Below are 20,030 nucleotides of genomic sequence, written 5' to 3'. Positions count from 1 at the left end.
ATTCACTGTTGTTATATTTTTCCAGTTGTTCAAGGGAGGGTGTTTCAAAAAAACCTTCATAATCAGATAAGATCAAATTTTATTGGCACTAATAAATATGAAATGAATCAAGGTTTGAATTTTAATTTAGGACGAATTTAGTTTCTGATTCAGATCTTAGACACATGCCCTCAATTTATTATGTTAAGTGTTATAATTTATCTTGGACAAGTCTCAGATTTATTATGTTACATATGTTATGTATTACGATTTCAAATAGATAAAAATTTTGAATTCATACTTAATTGAATGTCAATATGTATAAACATTATAGTATTTACCAACAAGATTGATACATACAGTTTTATTTCTTAACACAAATATATTTTGATATGCACACAACAATGCAATTTATAATAATAGTTATTACAAATAATAGTTTACATGCAAAAGTTTTACAAACTCACAAAGAATATTCCTTTTTCTATTTGGTCTGGAACTGAATATTTTATCAATGCTCCAAGTACATGACAAGTTGATATTGTTACTCTTCACTTAAGCTGGCTAGCTGTCTAATTTGTAGCTTGCCTCACTCCACTTACAAACTTATAAGCAATGCTGAGTCTTTATCTGCTCTGGAACTGAATCTATTATTGACATTTACAGAGAGCAAATTAATTCTGTGTTTGATACACTGTTACACTTCTCTTGACAACTAGGAGCACACATAAGATTTTCACCAACGACAGTATCTAATACCCTCGTGCACGATCAGTCCCATTATTCATTGATAAACGAGTTTGTGATGGGTAGTAATGACTAGTTGCTTTCCCTCCAGTCTTTTACTGCTAAATTACAGAAGGCTAGCACAGATAGCTCTCATCTAGCTTTGCATGAACTTCAAACAATCCAAAATAAACCATTTATTTATCAAATATTTTATCAGACATCTTGATAAAAACCATATAACCTGAGCACTTTCAAAAGGTGGACTTTTCTTCCTCAGAGACAATTGGGACATCTTTATTGGGTTAACACCAGAGCCTCTAGGGTTTCACTCAAGGCTGGAACTGTTATACTGTTGCCATTTTAACTGCTACATATTACAGTGCCAGTAATAAAATGAAAGATAAATTATTGTATACAACTCAGAATTTTTTTTTATTTTGGAATATCAAAAGTCATTACAGTTGAAACACCATATTAAAATGAACAGTTGTGCAAAAATATACTTTACTAATTTAAATACTTTAATCAAATAAACATATAAAAATTAATAAGCCGATATAAAAAGCTGTATGTACATATAAAACATTAAATACAACTGGTAGGTAAATTATTATAAACAGTATATTTCATAAAGAGACTGTGAAGAAAATTTTGTGACTCTCATTATAATTTAGTCTAAGTGGCACAATTCATGCAGGTGAAATGCTGGAACTTTTACTGTACATTTACCATATGTCACATTTATCTGAAGTTCTCTTTTTACTGCATTTGGCTACCTGGCCAAATTAAATTCAGACTGAAATGCTTGGTTTTTAACAAAGCCATTCCAAATTTGCAATATCAGGGCAAGTTTGTTATAAGGTGAGCGCTTATTGCTTTCATGTCAAAATGTAAAAGTTTCTGTATTTCCCAAAATCAATTCCTTGGAGTTGTCTTGGTTTAGAAAAAAAACAAAAAACTCCATATTGTAGAGATCAAAAGGTCTACAGGTAAATTTTATTGCTACTTTAGACCTCACAAAAATATCTCCTCTGTGGGCTCAGCAGATAACCTGATGTGGCTTTGCTATAAGAAAAAAGACAAAAAACAAACACAAAAATATATATGTATAATAAACACTTGTAATTCCTTCAGGATTGATTATTTTGCATCCTATGCTTCTATGGATCATTACATCATTGGATGTAAGGTACTATTTGTATATCAAACAATAAGGGAAAAGCACTGAGAAAGTTATCAGTATTGCATTTTGTGTACTGTGTGGGACCTGGAGTTTCTGTCAAAACATTTTGTGCAACCCGTCCTCCTACAGCCGAAATACTAGGGTTCATGATTTCACATATTGTTCCACCCTTCCCAATCTGCTGGTAATGTAGCTTGAGTTGTTGTGAATGGTACTGAGTGGCTAACTCAGCTGGAGCAGTTGCTGCAGAACTTGACACAGATAAATTGGATTGCACTACAAAGGATTGTCCAGGACTGCTGCTTCTGGTATGACTTCTACTGTTTTGTTGGCAGTGGCACTTTCTTCATTTAGTATTCATTGCTTTTGTAATTGTTCATAATCCCCCTATTGGTACATGTTGAGTGGACATTTATCTTTTTTAAGCTATATTTGCATTTTTGGGTTTGTTAGTTTCTCTGTTATGATACATATTGAAATCGACAAACAGGAAATTACTACTCATGAAAATGATAGAATTATAAGTATACAATGCTGTGATATGCTTAAATTAACAAACTAGCAAACACCACCTCACAGGAATTGCTAGGATTATTGGTAGACTATGCTAAAATTCATTCATATCAGCCAACAGACAGATTTCTATTCTTTGAGAGTTCAGTGGCCAAAATATAATCAAATAATGAAAAATGTGGGAGCTCATAAGGAGGTAGAAATGACAATAGGCATCTGTACTGAAACTACGGGCTACTTGCAATACAAACATTAATTTTTTTTGTTATAAATGAAAGCAGTTGTAGTAAACAGCAGTCAAATTGATGGGTGTCAAAGCTCTAGGTAAATTTTTTTAATTTTCTGATTTTGGCTTTGAAACACCATTAGGGCATTAAACTCCCTCTCCATGGACATTTTGTCTGTGTACATCAAAAGGTTTTGTGACAAACATTCAAAATTTACATAGAATACTTTCTCTTCATGGTATATCAATAAACGTAGCATAAAAATGTAGCTAACAGTCCATACGTTAATTATATACAAGTTTTAATTAGACTCCTCTTGCCATGTCACATCACATTTTGTCTTTCAGAAATTGCCAGTAGTTCTCTCTGATGTTCAGTGCTGTATTATTTATAACCAATAGGAAACTAAGGTTTTTAATCTATCAAATAATATATTATATTACATTGTTTTATTTACAGAAAATTACCAATTTCACTTTCAGTTTAAACTTTATTCCCATGGGAAGCACATCAATCAACATAGATGAATTTTTAACAGCTCTTATTGAATAGTTTGATAGCCAGAAAAATTGTACTTGTAGGACAGTGTCTGCTCTTTGCATGTTATTTTCTGTGTTTTTAGTGCATTATTTAATTAAATAAATTATTTTTTGCAATACTACCATTAGTATAAAAAATAGTTAATTGTCATTGACAGTGAATGGCAGAAAGAGGAAAGAAGACCTGTCTAAGTATATTATTTCTTGTTTTTCATGTGTTCTTTATTTATTATTATGAAAGAAACTGAAATCAATAAAATTAAAAACTTTTTAGGTTAGATTATATAAAATAAATAATGTAATTTTAATGACATAATGTGATCTGGACATTTTCCAAGTGATTTACAACTTGATATTGTGTATAGGGGTTATGCCTGGTTCAAAGGGCATTAAAACAATAAAATGTAAGTATAAATAGGTGTATACTCTTGTAAGTTGAAAGGTATTTTGCATAAACAAATGTAGTTACATGTTAAAATTTGTACAGCAACATTCCATAAAAAGAAAAAAGGTGATGTATATTAATTTTTATTAGTAGTTACAGGATCAGTTAAATTGACCAACCTTCTATAAAGTTAGAATAAAAAAATAATGGATAAAATGTAAAGGTTTGTGAAAGAAACATTTGAAATTTATTTAGGAGGATTTAGAGGCTATGCAAATGAAGTTTGAGATTTTTGAGATAAAGAAAAGTATTTTTAATCTTAATGTGAAAATAAATCATTTTGCACTCAAACTAGTAAAAAGAAAGTCTGTACAATCATGGACAAATCTTTAGAAAAATACTTCATTAAAAAATCTGATTTTCTGTGTACAAAATACTTATGTTTACTAAAATTCTACCAAATTATATGAAGATACACATAATTTACTAAAAGTTATAGTTTTATACTATAATGAGTATCAAATGGTTACAAGGTCAGTCAAATTGACTGACCTTGTAGTGTGAGAGTTAATGCATAGATTTAGGAAAGGTCATATATATACAACATCATATCTCTCATAAATGCAAAGATATTTCAATTTTAAAAGTGAAGACTGTCAAATTTACAGCATTAGCAAATTTCATATTAATTGACGATTTTTGTGGTTTGTATGTATCTTTATGTGGTTCTCACACACACTTCTGAAATATTTAGAATCACATACTCTGGGTGGTCAGTGAAAATTAATATTATCTAATGTGACACTTCTAGTTGTTAGACAGAAATAAAGTTCTTGAGTTAATGTTATAGTTTAATTTATCATATAAACTATAATAAGTTTAATGTTTAAATATGTAAAATAACCAGTTGTAAAAGATATAACAAATCAGCAACATTTTCAAGGGGGGCCACTTTTCTTTGTCAATGGCCATTTCCTTTATACATTTTCAAGGGGAACTAACCCCCAGGTCATACTGAATCTTTATTGTCACTCCCTTTTGATATGACCCACACTTAATGTGGTAAGGGGCATAGAAATATGGGTACATAATTATAAGTTCTGAAATGGTCACTGTGTTTTACAGTTAATATTAGTTTATGATTTTTCTCCTCCTGTTTCACTAAAAAATATGGTGTTTCCCCAGTTGTAAAAGAATAAAATATAGCAGTTTTCCAACTGCTACAAATGTTAACTTATTTTTGCAGTATAATTTGCTATAATTGGTATGTGTAAGGTTTTAACTTGTCACATATTGCAATATGCCTCATAAAGTTGGATAATTAAGTCAGTCACTGTAATTGGTAAATATAAACATTGATTACACTAAATGCTTTCATGACATTAATCAAATAATCTAAATTAGCTGTTTGGAGTATTACTGATTTCATTTATTCCAACTATCCTGGTAATTGAAATATTACCACTATCATTTCATATTATTATTTTAAATTAATTCAAGGTTGTTCAGCTTAATAAATTAGTTTCACAGCTTGCAGAAGTAAACAACTAATTGAAATTAGGAGTTATAATTATTATATATAATTATTTTTGATTAATCTAACTATGCAAGTCTCACAAGAATAATCTGTTAATACATGTCATTTATTTTCCCAGTGGTTAATCAACAGTTGAATTCCACTAATCTTACAGCTGTAGTATTATGATATACAAGATTTGTGTTAACTTCTTTCACAGTATAGTGTATGATGTAGAAAGTGGCATCCTGTGTGTTTGTTTTATTCAACATGTGTTATATGTGATTTGCTAGGGAGCCAAAGTGGGGAAGTTGACATTAAAGACAACAGAAATGGAAACCATATATGACTTAGGTCAAAAAATGATTGAATCTCTCACTAAGGAAAAGGTTCAAGCTGGGTTAGTGACAATGTTTTATGTAAAATATGTACCAATTCCATATAGCCATATGGGATTCTTTATTAATTAATAAAAGAAAGCCAAAAAATATGACTTGCAAAATAAATTAACAGCTCATATTTTTTGTTTGATAAGATAATGGATATTTAATTTCAGTAAAATAGTTTGAAAATACTTTAGTAAGAACTGTGTTGATTTGAAAGAATTTTTAATTTGAAAGAAGTATTAACTGAAATGTTTTATTGTTGGTAAAAGGTTAAAATGTGGTTATCCTGTATCTCATTCATGTCTTTAATTTGATAAAAAGTATTTTCCTTTCAGTCTTACAAACATGTTTTCCTTTTAGTGACATCATCACTATTGATAAAGCTACTGGAAAGATCACCAAACTTGGTCGATCATTCACAAGGGCTCGTGACTATGATGCCATGGGTCCACAAACAAAGTTTGTGCAGTGTCCAGAAGGTGAACTACAGAAAAGAAAGGAAGTTGTTCACACTGTTACTCTTCATGAAATTGATGTTATCAATAGTCGAACACAAGGATTTTTAGCTTTATTCTCTGGTAAGTAGTAGAAGTAGTCAAGAATGCATGGTATTTATAGCTTACAAACATCTTATACAATAAGTAAAGCACTCCATAAATTTTCTGTATATGCTCATGAAACACTTGTGGGATAATAACAAGAACCAGCAAATGAGAAAGGTAAGAGATGACACAAGAATTTTAAAAATTGCATATAATGTTATTCCAAACATGTTCTAGAATTTATGTATTGTAGCATTGCAAAATTTTTAAATAATGTTTTACTTTTATTTCTACACAGCTCAGTGGAGTCTTGCTTGTAAATGACTCACTTGCTGCTACCTTTTTTTTTTCTATTCGTCCCAAAACATAGGATTAAGTTTGTTAAGAAACTATCATCCCTTGACAATATAATAATCTATGTCCTTTTTTTCCATACCATACTTCTGAATTAATGATTTTACTACTATAGGCTCAATATTCACAATTTTATGATGTCTTATTATGGTATGGAAAATTAACGATGAAGCACTGCTTTGAATTTAAGTATGAAAAAACATACGTGTCTCTGTAGAACTAAAAAAAATGGTTTGAATAGTAATTTTTGTTTTCATGAGAAATTGGTTAGATGGAGCTCCTTCAGTGATGAACAAAAGAATCTAATGGGAAGTTTAGAAAACTTGACAACAGACTACCTGTCTTTGATATTCCTTTCCTTGCAGAAAATGCTTCTGTGACAAGATATTAGATAAGCCAGTCTTATTAATTTGAGCAAGTATTGAACATAAAAAAAGTATCTATCAAAATTAAAGATGATCTGTGCATTAAATACTCAGATCTTCCATAACTGTATATATCTTTATATTTTTATTTGGTGGAATATGCTTTTTGCTTCACCTGTAAGTGTGGTCCCTAAATTTTTTTTTATTACTTCAGAATGTGCTAACTTACAATTTGTATTTTTTGTAAAGGTTTCTATCTTTTGAAAGTTTTTTTTTGTTATTAATTGAAAGTTCAGTTGTTGTTTTTTTTAAACTTAACCTATACATTTTACAGGCTACATTGGAGGATGTGCTTAACTGACAAATAAAATGACAGTCACTTGCTAAGTATTCTTTTGTATCCATAACAACTGACTAATACCCTCTCAAACTTGGTAATCAATCAATAACACAATAATGGAATCATGAACTAAATGATCCTCATGTTTTTATGTCACAATAATTGTTTCTATATATGCAAAAACAGCTCGTTTGGGTTGAGAAAATATTCTACATAGAAGAGCAAACAATGTTTCGAACTTTTTAGGTCATCAGGTTTGTGAACCTGACGATGACCGAAGAAGGTCGAAACGTTGTTCGCTCTTCTATGTAAAATATTTTCTCAACCCAAACGAGCCGTTTTTGCATATATATTTCTCTACAAGTGGGTTTTCTCGACATCACTGAATAATTGTTTCTTCCCAAATCTCAGAAAAATTCAAGAATGCCAAAATGTGGGCACAATAGAAACTTCTATGTATTACATGTTATCACTACATAATGCCAAAACTAGCAAACAACAAAAAACGTCCAATTATTAGAAACATAACCTATAACAATGTATTACGAAACTTGCTAAGTTATACTAACACAGATCTAAAGCCTATTTTGTATAACATAAATTGGGTAGTATTGGCTTTTAAAAATGTTAGTGTAAAATAGTTCGTGGTAAAATTAAGAAGATAGGTATTTATGAATTTCAAATTTTGTTGTGTTATTAGCATCTGCTGTATGAACCCTTTAGTTTGTATTTATATATAAAGGTAATTGATATTTAAATCAGGGTTTGAACAAGTTTAAAATCCTAGAAAATAATTTTTAAAATTCAAGTCTGTAAGTCTTGTGAATTAAGTATTTATTTTAAATGTGTTAAATAAGTCACAGAAGTAACATGTTCAATGTCATAATCTTTTTAATATTTATAACAGTATAATGACATACTTTAAGAAAAGTATAATTATATGTTAAAGGTAATAATTTAATATTCCCGGTGAATAAAATGTTAAGTGTTTTTAAATTATAATTGCTGCTTGATTCCATCGTATCTAGAAAAGTGTGTGAGAAGTGTGGATATTTATCAGAATACAAGTGTATAAATCCTGTTAAATAGAGAAAAACAGAACAAATCACTTCTGTCACATAGATAATATATTTTTATGAAAACTTGTGGTTTGATTATGCTTACAAAGGTAAAGTATTTTTAAAAATCGTAACTAACTGCATACTAAGTTTTTAAGACTTAAAAATGGGAATTTCATTCAAGTGGAAACTTTTTCTTCCAACTTTTGAGACAGACTTCTAATTATTTCTCTGAAAATAAAATGTTTTTTCAGTGTTTATTTCTCAATAGTGGGGATAAATAAACATGAGCAAAACTGATGAAAAACAAGTATAAAACCACTTGAGATAATGATTAAACGCTTTGTTAGAAACAGAATTGTAAAAAAAATGCTAACGTCCACAAAAGTAGTGTTGTGACAAACATGTTTTTAATTGATATGGCAAAATAAGAGAACTCTGGTAAAGTTTAATTATTTTGTGAGTTCACTGAACTGTTAATGGTCTTAACATTAAATTTATACCAATCAGTTATTAGATTTTATTTCAGAACTGTTACATCCACTGTCTTGTTTTTCAAACCAAACATAATATGTATTCTTCCAAAGTTTATTACTTGAGTACAAGCAGTAAGAAATGACAGAAGTATACAAAACATCTAAATGTTAAACCAGTCAAGGACATATGTCATACACCAGAAAAACTGTGAATCTTTTCAGATGTTTCATTTGTTCTTATGTCATACATGCTTGCAAATAAAAGGACCAGGGTACTAAGAATGACTTGTAAAATATGGATAGGTTGTAGACCAGTTATATGTGACTGTAATTTTACCAAGTTTTCAATGTTGTAATAACAATGAATATGTTATATCTGATTGTGAATATTCATTTTATCATGGATATTTTATGAGTGTGTTAAATATTAAGGTAAATCAATAAAGTGTAATCCATATCTTCCAGTTAGTTAAATGTAAAATATGTGGAAATGGACAGTTTGGAAATTATACTTCAAGTGGCAAAGTTAAAGAAAAGAATACCTCACAGTCACTGGTATGATGCAGAAAGCAGTTAAAAAAGTTAAATTCCTACTGTGTTATTACAAAGGATGTACTGTCAGTGTTTTCAAACTCCAGTTCCATATGGTACAAATGGATGAGAATTTTGACCTGCTTCCCTTGGACAGTGTGCATTCACTGCAAGTCAACCTTCAGCTGATAACTAGGTATCAATCATACAGTTAGGTAGACTGGAACAAGTGGACTTAAATCACTTGTCATTAATACAACATTATGATACAAGCTTGCAATTTTCTGACTACAAGTCCAAAGTGTAAAACCACTAAGCCACATTTCCCATACAGAAAGCAGAGCAACCAGCATGTATTTCAGTGACCACAATTTTAGTTTTATTTTATTGATGTAATTTAACTTAATTATCTGATCTGAAATGAACATATACCTGAAAATACTTATATGACTACAGACATTTATGTTTTATCTAATTTTAAATGTCTGAAATTAGTTAAATTTATGAGAGGCCACAGCTTCGACTGAGGGCAAATGACTTGCAGTAACACTGCTTCCTGTGCTCCAGTCCTAATGTCAGGCAGATGTAAAATGATTTTGTTTTGTACAAATCCAAGTAACTTTCAATCTGAGTCAAGTCTGATATTTTAGAATTATAGTTTCAAATACTTGTAATGGTAATGATTGTTCATTTTGAGTGTTTAAACAATATTTCAGTAATTATTACACCAAGCCTTTAGTAATGAACTGAATAAAGAGAATGTGAGACAGTTTATAGGTCTAACAATCATATTAATGATGTGAACATTAGGAGCATCATACATGTAATAGAAGTGCATTGTGACACCTTGTTGTTGAATATAAAATGCTTACTTGACATAGTTTGGTATTACATTAGTTGTTTTAAGTAAAACAATATCCAATACAGTATATATTTTTATTATCCTTTTTGAATATGCCAGGCTTTTATATATACAGTAAAAACCTGTCTAAGCCAAATATATCCAAATTTTGCAGCATTATCTTAAGATTTCTGTTATAAAAGGCCCTCTCTATGGCAGAACTTGTATAAAGCAGATGGAAAACTATCTTTCACCTACCTCATCTATCAACAAGTAAGATTAGAACCTGAGTAAGGTGGAAAAATGTTTTTGATTAAATATTAATTTCTAATTTAATAAATAATTTTTTTAAATATTAAAAAATTCTGACATTTTGTTACAGTAAGTATTGGTTAAATATATTCTGTTCTTTTTTTCTGCTGTTATTATTCCAAGGGTCACTATTTGAAAGAATGATTGACTGTACTTTTGGTCACATTTGCTGATGGAAAAATTAGAGAAACCATGGGTAATAGGTAAAAGTAAAATCTGTGGTGTTTCAAAAAACGTAAGGAAGAATCAACTTCCTGTAGAATGGAAAGCGAATAATAAAGCATGAATGACAAGTGCTATATTCAAAGAATTTTTGAACAAATTATAACAAAAGAATGGAACAAGAAAATAGGAATATTCTACTTTTCTTAGGTAATGCAACTTGTCACCCAAAAGTTCAACTCTCAAATGTTTGTTTAGTCTTTCTACCTCCATGTACAACATCAGTTCTACAGTCACTAGATAATGGAATTATACAGTGTATAAAATTGAAATGCAGAAAAATTGGTACTTCAACATATTGCAAACATGGACAACTGTAAGAGAGCATCTAAAATTACCATGAAAACTGACGTATGAGATGCAATTGCATTTTTGAGTCATTTAATCAAATGTGTAAAAGATGAATGCATAATTAAGTGCTTTTGAAACTGTGGATTTATTCTTGATAATGGCAGAGATTGTGGAGAAGTTGTTTGTTATGATGATTCTAGTGAAATCCAAACTCTGATTGAGAAGATTGATGCAGATGATTCTGTGAATGCGGAAAATTTTGTGAACGTTGACGAGAATATTTTGATAGAAACTGATGAAATTGATTTAAAATCTATAATAGAATTGCAAGATGGTAACAGTGTGAGAGATTCAGAGGATGAACAAAATGGAAAAGATAGTGAGGAAATAGATATTCCTACTTCATTGTAAGTATTAAGTTATGTTAACGCTATCAAATTGTATGCAAAAATGAACTTCATGAAAAGGCCACAGAACTGGCATTCTCTTTTAACTGCATGAGAAAGCCCATTAAAAAAACAAAACAGTTGAAATTGGATACTTTCTTCAAATAAATTTTTAAGATTTTGTGTATATTTTGAATGTCTGTTTTTTGTTCTTATTCTAATAAATATGGCATTAACAGTATAATAACTTTATTCACAAACATTTTACTTCCCTTGAGTCAAGCAAGTATAACGTTCTGCTCAAAACGTATATATAATTAAGGAAATGCATGTTCACTGTCTAAGCCAGAAAACCTGCTTAAGCTGGATATTTTTCTTGTTTCTGTGTGATTCTGCTGTAGACAGGTTTTACTGTATATACTTTTCCTATTCAAAATTAATGTTTTTGAAACCTTTGATAGATAATTAAGACATTTTATGTAGTGATTGGATTTGCATCTTCATCAGAAGCATGTCAAGACAACAGTGTTTCAACACAAGTTTTCTAATCATCACAAGAAATAAATGAACATATTAACACCTCCATGATTGTGTGTGTGTGTATGATTTGTTAATCCTTTGTATGCATGATCAGTTTCAGGGATCACTGAATTTTTTATGGTCTAACTGTATCAGTCTTGTTTTTAAATGTGTTATGCAGGAGATACTGGAGAAATTAAAGGAGAAGTCAGAGAACAGATCAATGCCAAGGTTGCTGAATGGAGAGAAGAAGGTAAAGCAGAAATTGTGCCAGGGGTTCTTTTTATTGATGAAGTTCACATGTTAGACATTGAAAGCTTTTCTTTTCTTAATCGTGCCATGGAAAACGATCTTGCTCCTGTCCTCATCATGGCTACCAACCGAGGTATCACAAGAATCCGTGGGACAAACTACCAGAGTCCCCATGGAATTCCTATTGACATGTTGGACCGTCTTGTCATCATATCAACTACTCCATATGAAGAGAAGGAAATCAAACAAATTCTTAAGATTAGGTAAATTACTGATTTGTTTGAAAACTATTGATATATCTGTAAAATAGGGAATCCTTAAATATGTTATAATACTTATAAACATTATGTTGAACAACTCTTTTTTTAAAAAAAAAAAAGAGAGAAAAAGAACATGGACCTTTACAAAGAAATCACCAGCACAGCAGGAGTTAATTATGGGTTTTTGTAGTTGTTTTGTACCTGTTATATCCAATGTAGATATTTAAATATCAGGTTTATACAGACTGTTCCCTTTAAACATGTTTAAAGTTAAAGGATAAGTAACCATAATAGGATGTGGGAAAATACCTAAAAACAAACCATCCAGATTTATTCCCTTGGAAGCATTTCACTTATGATGAAGTTATTAAGAATCTAACAACATGGCTGAAGTAATAACAATTTTTGATTACTCAGTTCTTAATTATTAACATAGAGCTTGTAGTCAGTGTTAAAATATGATATAGCAAGTTAGCAACCCTAGTGCCTAATTGTGTGAACATTTAATACTTGTTTCATACATTAAACATTTTTTTTGCATCATGAGTAGATGTGAAGAGGAGGATGTGGAGATGAGTGATGATGCACTGATAGTGTTAACACGCATTGGTATGGAAACAAGTTTACGTTATGCCATCCAATTGATTACAACTGCGAATTTGGTCTGTAGAAAACGAAAGGTATGTTAAACAAAGTATACAGATGTGGATAATCTTTTATCAACAGGAAACATAGTGATATTTCTTTTTAAACGAGTTTCTATATAAGTAAATTTGTGTAGTCATCCATAAAGTAAGATTCTTTTTTAAAGTTGAAAGAACTCTGTTTCTGATTGATATTACTTAGCAATCTAAATAGAAACTAATTTGTATATTCACAAATTTGTTTCGTACTTAATTCCTTTGTGTTTCAAACTGGAAGGTGAGATAATTTTTTGGTTTTTATAATTTTTTTCATTTTAGGGCACTGAAGTATCAATAAATGATGTGAAACGGGTCTATTCTCTTTTCCTGGATGAATGTAGATCCACTCAGTTTCTTAAGGAATACCAACAAGAATTTTTATTTAATGAAATGGGTGAGTTTTCAATTTGTGTAGTAAACAGTATAATTTCTGTATATATACTTTTGAAATTGTTTTTAGTTATTTTTTTACATTAAACATTGGTATGATAAGGGTTAGTGTTTCTTATCTATTTCAGTACTGTTCCATTGTGTTAAAGAAAGGTGAAATAGTCAGTGAGGAAATAGTGTTTTGACCTATAGTAGGGTCAAATAACTGTAGTTATTAACAAAAGAATTCACTTTAAAAGTTGCTATTATATTTTTCAGTGAATTAAATTTGAGCATTATGACACTGTAAGGCATATTTAGTACATTAATACGTGTTAAATTGTCATAACATTTTAATTTATATACTTCTTGCAAATAAAACTTATGTTAATATATCCTCACTTAGATGCAGAACCAGGTTCAGAAACCATGGAAACAAGCTGAATCAGCAATCATTTTGTTTTGAACACAACCACACTTCATTTATATAAACCTGTCTCACATATTTAAAACTACTGAAATTGTTCACTTTGTTTGAAATAAAACTTTTTCGTTTAAATGGATTTGTTTACAGCCTTTTTATTTTAGATGGGGATTAAAAATGAAAATTTGGTTTATATATACTTTTCTAAAGAAAGTATAATGGACATGTGTTGTGTGAGTGGGAAGATATTTTGGTCTTTGGTCATAAAATAATTATATTTAATTGCAATGTGATTATTTCAATGGTTCTGACCAACCTGAATACATACATTCATCTAGAATAGAATTAAGTCTGCTGTAGTGTGCATTTACATAAAGATACTTAACTAAGTTTGTTTAATTTGTACACACTAACACCTATATAACACATTGCATTATTTTCATACTTTAACCTTAAAGTAGAATATTTATAGTATATTTCATTGATGAAATATGTAATGTTTTAATAAGGGGACCTGGAATTTTAACACAAAAAAATTGATATTGTGAGTAAGCTCATGTATTCCAAACACCTTTTATTCATGTTAATGCATAATACAAGGTAAAATATGTTTTATACTAGTTAATACAAGTAAAGTGACCAGTAACAGGAATACCTCCCCCCACTCTTCAACTCTGTCATATTGAAATAATCTTGTATTATTACAAATGGCTATGAAAGCAATTATGTAATATGCAGAAATAAAGTAAGTTTACCTGCCAAAAGCTTCTATCACAAACATTATCATTTTGTAGGTACAAAAAAAAAAAAAAAGTATTTTACTTTCATTTTTAGCATTTTTATGTGAATAGGATATAAAATATTTTATCTTTTGAGAGTATACTATAAACCGACATTTTAGAACAATATTTCAATTATTAGAATTTGGAAAGTTACAGGCAATTTCATTTTGGAAGATTACTGAATGAGTTATTTAAATGTGCAAGTTTTTACTTATACTTATGTAAGCTTTAAAATGTTTATATTAACCATTATCCTCAAAAATGGGCCATGTAATGTAAGAGTTATAGGTGCAGTTGTTTCTTTACATCAGTTTTGGACTTTTGGAAATGAGTATAGAATTGTTTGCATGTTATCACACAATTGGAGAATGAAACTACGCAAATTGATTTTTATCTTTAATAGCCAATAAATATACTATTTTGTTATCATTCTTCAGTTGCTGACTCTAGTAACTCAGAAAAATCTCAGCTGAGTGTTTCAGAACTTTATCACATAAGAATTTACAAGCTAATGTTTAAGTTTTTTAAAAAAAAGTTCCAATATATAAACCTTAATGTCTTGTATCAGAGTTAACAAAATGTCGTTTATAGTATAAATGTTAACACAGAATGGTTTAACCTTTTTGTAAGTACCACCTACAGTAAAAATGTAAAGTTTAGAATTAAACCATTTACTACAAACACCATCACACAATAATGTAGCTTTAAGCTTGTGCATCTCATGAGTGATTTGAACAACAGGTATATCCCCAAAAGTGATCAGGGATGTTATCAGTACAGTAAAAAATATTCAAGAAATGTTTCACCAGTGAAGTTGTATTTAAATCAAGGTTTTAGAATTGGTTGAAATGTAAAGAGCTCATTTATGGTTAAACCTTATACAGTTATATTCCCAATATACTTAATACCTTATGTACAAAATCTTTGATTTGAAAACATACCTTAATTAATTTTTAGCCTATTATCTAGTACACTTTTATATAAAACTTGTTCATTATTACAAGAGAACTACATTGCAATTTGTACAAAATTTTAAATTATATTTTCCCATGTTATAGGTAAATTTTATATACCTATGCTCCACAAATATTGCTATGATTAGTTGTTACTTTCCTAAATGCTTTCAGCAAAAGCTCTACCAAACAGGCATGAATTGTAAACCTACATAACGAACATACCTCAACCATAATAAGAGAAATTACATTTGCAAACTTTTCTATTAACTTGTATCAACAAATCCCATACTATAAAACAATATTCTACAGGTAACATAAGTATTTTTCTCATGTACAATAAACAGTGGTAGGGAATAATAATACAAAAAATAAAACTAAAACTGATGAAAAGTACCAAAATAGTGTCTACGGTGGGACTTCTTGAGGTAGTCACAAAATTTCATTCATAATCTGTGGTTTTCTTCAAAAGAATCAGTATTTTGGACCATAATGGTGTGTATAAAGGAAGGTATCAAGTATTTCTTGGCCTTTTCGTGGATGGATAAAACTTAGTTAGCACTTTCATCTCACAAATTGTTGCATCTTGAAGCATAACAAAAATAATATCAACTTGCTTATCCTTGCTTTTAGACTTGATTGGCAAAATATGTTTGTTTTACCAGATGATACTGGATCAAGCCTTTCTATTACTTTACAATATTCACAAACTAAACACATTTTGAGCCACTGTTCATGTAGGAATTTAAATGTGGGCTTTACTTCCACCATTTTGTTTGTTGCCCTGAGAACGCTCTTTTATTCTGTCTTGTAATCTAAGAAGAAGCCCACTGAGAACATCATGATTGTGGAGCTTTTTTCCAAATATTAACTTACGAACACTGTCATCATAAGTTAGTAAAGCCACCATGTTCTGTAGAAGGAACCCCTGACAGTACTCTAGTAGTTGCACTGCACTGTAAACTTTAGCATGAATGTACATTGACACCACATTATCAAGATCTACATATTTAGAACATCGGGCTTCACAGAAGCGTAATAAACCATCAAGCTGAAAGAAGTTTGCTGCTGCCATCAACTGGAAAAAGAGGAAGAAAACTAGTATTTTCCTTAATCATTGAACTTTTTCTCACAAACTGCTTTACAAGCTTAATTTATGTATTAAATACAGCTTCATGATTCTGCTTTTAATTTGACTGGTAAATTGAAATGCAACCCATACAAGAGGTCTTGCAAGATACCATACTTCTATGTTGAATGACTGCTTATTCAATGCTTTCAGTTAGAATTGAAGCTAAAACTAGTTCTTTCACAACCATAAGAATAAATCAGATACTTCATAATGACAAACTTTAATATAATTTTAGAACTATGTAAATAGATATACAACACTGGGTTACTTGTTACATACCTTTATAAATGAATTCTGTCGTATATGAAGCAATTTTAAAATCACCCTGTCATATTTTCAAGAAAAGTTTGAATTTTAACTCACAGTTACTAAGTGTGTTTGAGTGGATAATTTAGTTAATATCCTATTAAATATGTATGTATATTTGTATAAATGAGACAAACTACATGCAAAAATTCTTTTCTTCTGATATACTGTTATGGCAAAAGCTTTTATTTAATTAATCTTCAAATCACAAGTTAATTATGGAGAATTTTTTTTATGGCAACTTTGAACAAGAAAGAATCTATTAGACTAGTATCACACAAAAATACACAAGTTTAGGGTTTGATCTTTGCTTTAAATCTTGAACTTACATCTAACACTTTGGTAAACATGACAATCTTCCAGAGTACATTGACCAGATTAGTAATAAAAACAGGTCTTCTACAGTTAAATTATTTGCAAGTAGCAACACACTTTCACCAAATTCTTGACACAAAGGGAGGAAGAATTCATTGTCAAGCTCATTCTCTGCAAGCAGTAAACTGATGAGCATGATAGTTGTATTGTGTGAGTTTAAATACCAAAATTATTGTTTACCGATACTGGGATAAAACATTCATCAATTTCTATACAATTGACTTCAAAAATTCATAATGTAATTTAGGAGTTAACTAACTTTTTTTTTAATTTAATTCCATAAAGAACATTAATCAGCACCTACCTCGAGTATATCATGTTGATCAGCATCAAAGTCCTCACAACCTCCTTTATATAGATACTGCATAACTAACTGCAAGAAGATTAAAACAAATTTGGAAATGTTCAATCAGTATTACAAGTTATAAAAGTACATTGGAGAAAAAAATATCCAATAATTTATTATTATTAGTTGTGTGATTTCTTCCCATTCTTACATATTCTGATTTTCAGTCAGTTTACATTAAAGTTAACTTACAATTTATGTCATCCACTTGTGATCCAGTTTTGTTGCAGGCAAGTTGGAATTTGTGCTAAGTTAGACAATAATGAATGAGAGAAAAATTCAAAAGATGGTGATTTCACAGAAATTTAAATATTTGTGTTTGGGCAAGTAGTAAGTAACTTCATAGAAATTAGTAATAAGGTACTTGGGAGAGACTCGCAGTGTAATAATAATTATGAAATGCCATTCATTTGTTTAAAAACATTTTCCAATACTTTAGGCTAATTTTTATTTGTACACAGCAACATAAAAAAACTTATATCTTAAGGTTTTATATATATATGTGAAGTGTTTGCTATCAATATAATATACTAAAAGCTAATAGTAATTAATTTTTTGTAATGGCTCTAGACAGTTTGACAACAGCATATAGTGTAAACCATCTTACCTGAAAGATATCATACCGAATGTCATTGATCTGGACAACAGGAGGCATGCCATCACTGGATTTGGCTGATAGCATGGCTTTAAATCGAGGAGAAGCATTTACTAAAATGATCTTGTGAGCATAGAAGACACGTCCTTCAACTTTGAACTGGACATCAGACATTTCAGGATTGTTCACATATTTTGGATCTATTATAAAACAATAATAAAAAGTAGATTGTTTTAATTTTTTTGACAAGCTTAATTCATTCTAATTTTACAGACCTTCTATAGGGGATTGCATATATTCAATCAATAACTTTGTTTTTGAAACGCTACTAATTATAAACCTTAAAAACCTTCTTGAATTCTTTGCTTAGATGCTGGAAAGTTTAAAGTACCAATCATTTTCACCACTAGTTGTCATAAACAAGCAGTCATGTATACTCAACACAAATCAATAAATGTTATTGAACTATAATTAATGTTTCCCAACTCTTTCCAGCCTAAAGTATACTAACCCCTCCCTGGACCTACAGCTCCTACTACCATGTGAACAACAAAGTCATTACAGGGTAGCATGGGCTACTGCCTCATGTTTCTACACTGAAAGAGCAACAAGACCGAATACAATTTGATTCTATCTACAAACCTAATTAAAATAAATGACGTTTCATTTATACATTTTTCTCATTTGAGGCTTTTCCAAAATTGCATAAGCACACCAGTTGGAAAACACTATGCTATTAGTTATTTTAACAAATACGAAATTCTTCTAAAAACAATACAACATTTACTTGTAAAATACTAACATACAGACCTTAAAAAACATCGAGAAGAATGATTCATATTATTTTTTTTTCCAAATTCAACTTCCTTTCCAACATTGTTTTATTAAATAATGCTTACCAATTCTTGCTCCTCCAACAAGAGACACATTATGAATTTCTTTTATGAACTCCTTTCCATAACAACTGGAGAAAATATCAGCTAAGAGAAGGCTAGTACCTTCATTCTGTAAGTAAAAAAAAAATAAAATGCTATACCAAAAGCATCTATTCCACAAACTTGTTAAAAAGAGGGTTGAGTATGTTATATTAAAATGATTTTGGGATCCTCACATGTTGCTACATCAAGTCAAGCTCTATCTGACAACTTTTAAACAAAGACAATGGTTTCCTGTTACCCATTTTAATGGTCTAATCACAGAGGTGGTGCATCATGTAACTTGATCATTATGTCTCACACTGAATAGTATGAATAGCAATTTCAATCTCCAGTAGTTTGATGTGTGTAACAGTTGAACAGATATGTCAAAGAAACACTTTCCCATATGGCAGCCTTTCTGTATTATACTACATGCTTGGATGGCTTTTGTCACTGACCTTTATGTTTGTTAATTTCACCTGGTACGAGACACTGCATTTTCCTTACTATGGTTGAGGTTATAATTTCTGGCAAGTCTCTTTCTCGATGGTCCTAATGCCCTACATTCATTCATATCCTTTTAATTTACATTAAATAGAAAGGATATACAGTCTCAGGTCTGAATACATCTTTATCATCCAAGTGCATGAATGTTTTTGTGTCAGAAAGAGCTGTTATATATCCTTCTCAAATGCAATCAATTTTGGTGGCATCACACTACCTATGGAAACTGAAACAATATGAAAATGTAGTGTTGATACATTCCATTCTACTGCAACTTTGTACTGTCATGCAACCTGTTGCTTTGTATGTTCAAAATTATTTTAGTATAACAAATTCATCCCTATGTAACTTGTTATATACCTCAGAGTTATGTCCTGGCAGTGTGTTTGATTATTTCAATTGTTTCACCAACTGATATTTTTTTGTTGTTTAACTAAA

General features: G+C 30.1%; 2 protein-coding genes across 9 annotated transcripts in view; one reads left to right on the top strand and one right to left on the bottom strand.

Annotated features, from left to right (window-relative positions):
• The window catches only part of rept (RuvB-like helicase 2 rept), a 31,683-nt gene extending 17,862 nt beyond the window's left edge, over positions 1–13,821 (top strand). For all 3 annotated transcript variants that reach the window (XM_076506108.1, XM_076506109.1, XM_076506110.1), the window contains exons 6-11: positions 5,365–5,471; positions 5,818–6,035; positions 11,876–12,209; positions 12,757–12,886; positions 13,169–13,283; positions 13,665–13,821. In XM_076506108.1, the coding sequence (XP_076362223.1) occupies positions 5,365–5,471; positions 5,818–6,035; positions 11,876–12,209; positions 12,757–12,886; positions 13,169–13,283; positions 13,665–13,702 (942 nt within the window). In that variant the 3' untranslated portion in view covers positions 13,703–13,821. The remainder of the gene's footprint in view (positions 1–5,364; positions 5,472–5,817; positions 6,036–11,875; positions 12,210–12,756; positions 12,887–13,168; positions 13,284–13,664) is intronic.
• Positions 13,822–14,241: 420 nt separating this feature from the next.
• The window catches only part of LOC143253025 (ankyrin repeat and BTB/POZ domain-containing protein 2-like), a 112,262-nt gene continuing 106,473 nt past the window's right edge, over positions 14,242–20,030 (bottom strand). For all 6 annotated transcript variants that reach the window (XM_076506103.1, XM_076506102.1, XM_076506104.1 and 3 more), the window contains 4 exons: positions 19,071–19,176; positions 18,184–18,371; positions 17,535–17,603; positions 14,242–16,495 (listed from right to left, as the gene is read on the bottom strand). In XM_076506103.1, coding sequence (XP_076362218.1) covers positions 16,163–16,495; positions 17,535–17,603; positions 18,184–18,371; positions 19,071–19,176 — 696 coding nt within the window. In that variant the 3' untranslated portion in view covers positions 14,242–16,162. The remainder of the gene's footprint in view (positions 16,496–17,534; positions 17,604–18,183; positions 18,372–19,070; positions 19,177–20,030) is intronic.

Source organism: Tachypleus tridentatus, chromosome 6, assembly GCF_004210375.1.
Source record: "Tachypleus tridentatus isolate NWPU-2018 chromosome 6, ASM421037v1, whole genome shotgun sequence".
Classification (NCBI taxonomy): Eukaryota; Metazoa; Arthropoda; class Merostomata; order Xiphosura; family Limulidae; genus Tachypleus; species Tachypleus tridentatus.
The sequence above is the reverse complement of the archived record's forward strand: the minus strand, read 5'-3'. Positions and strand labels throughout refer to the sequence as shown.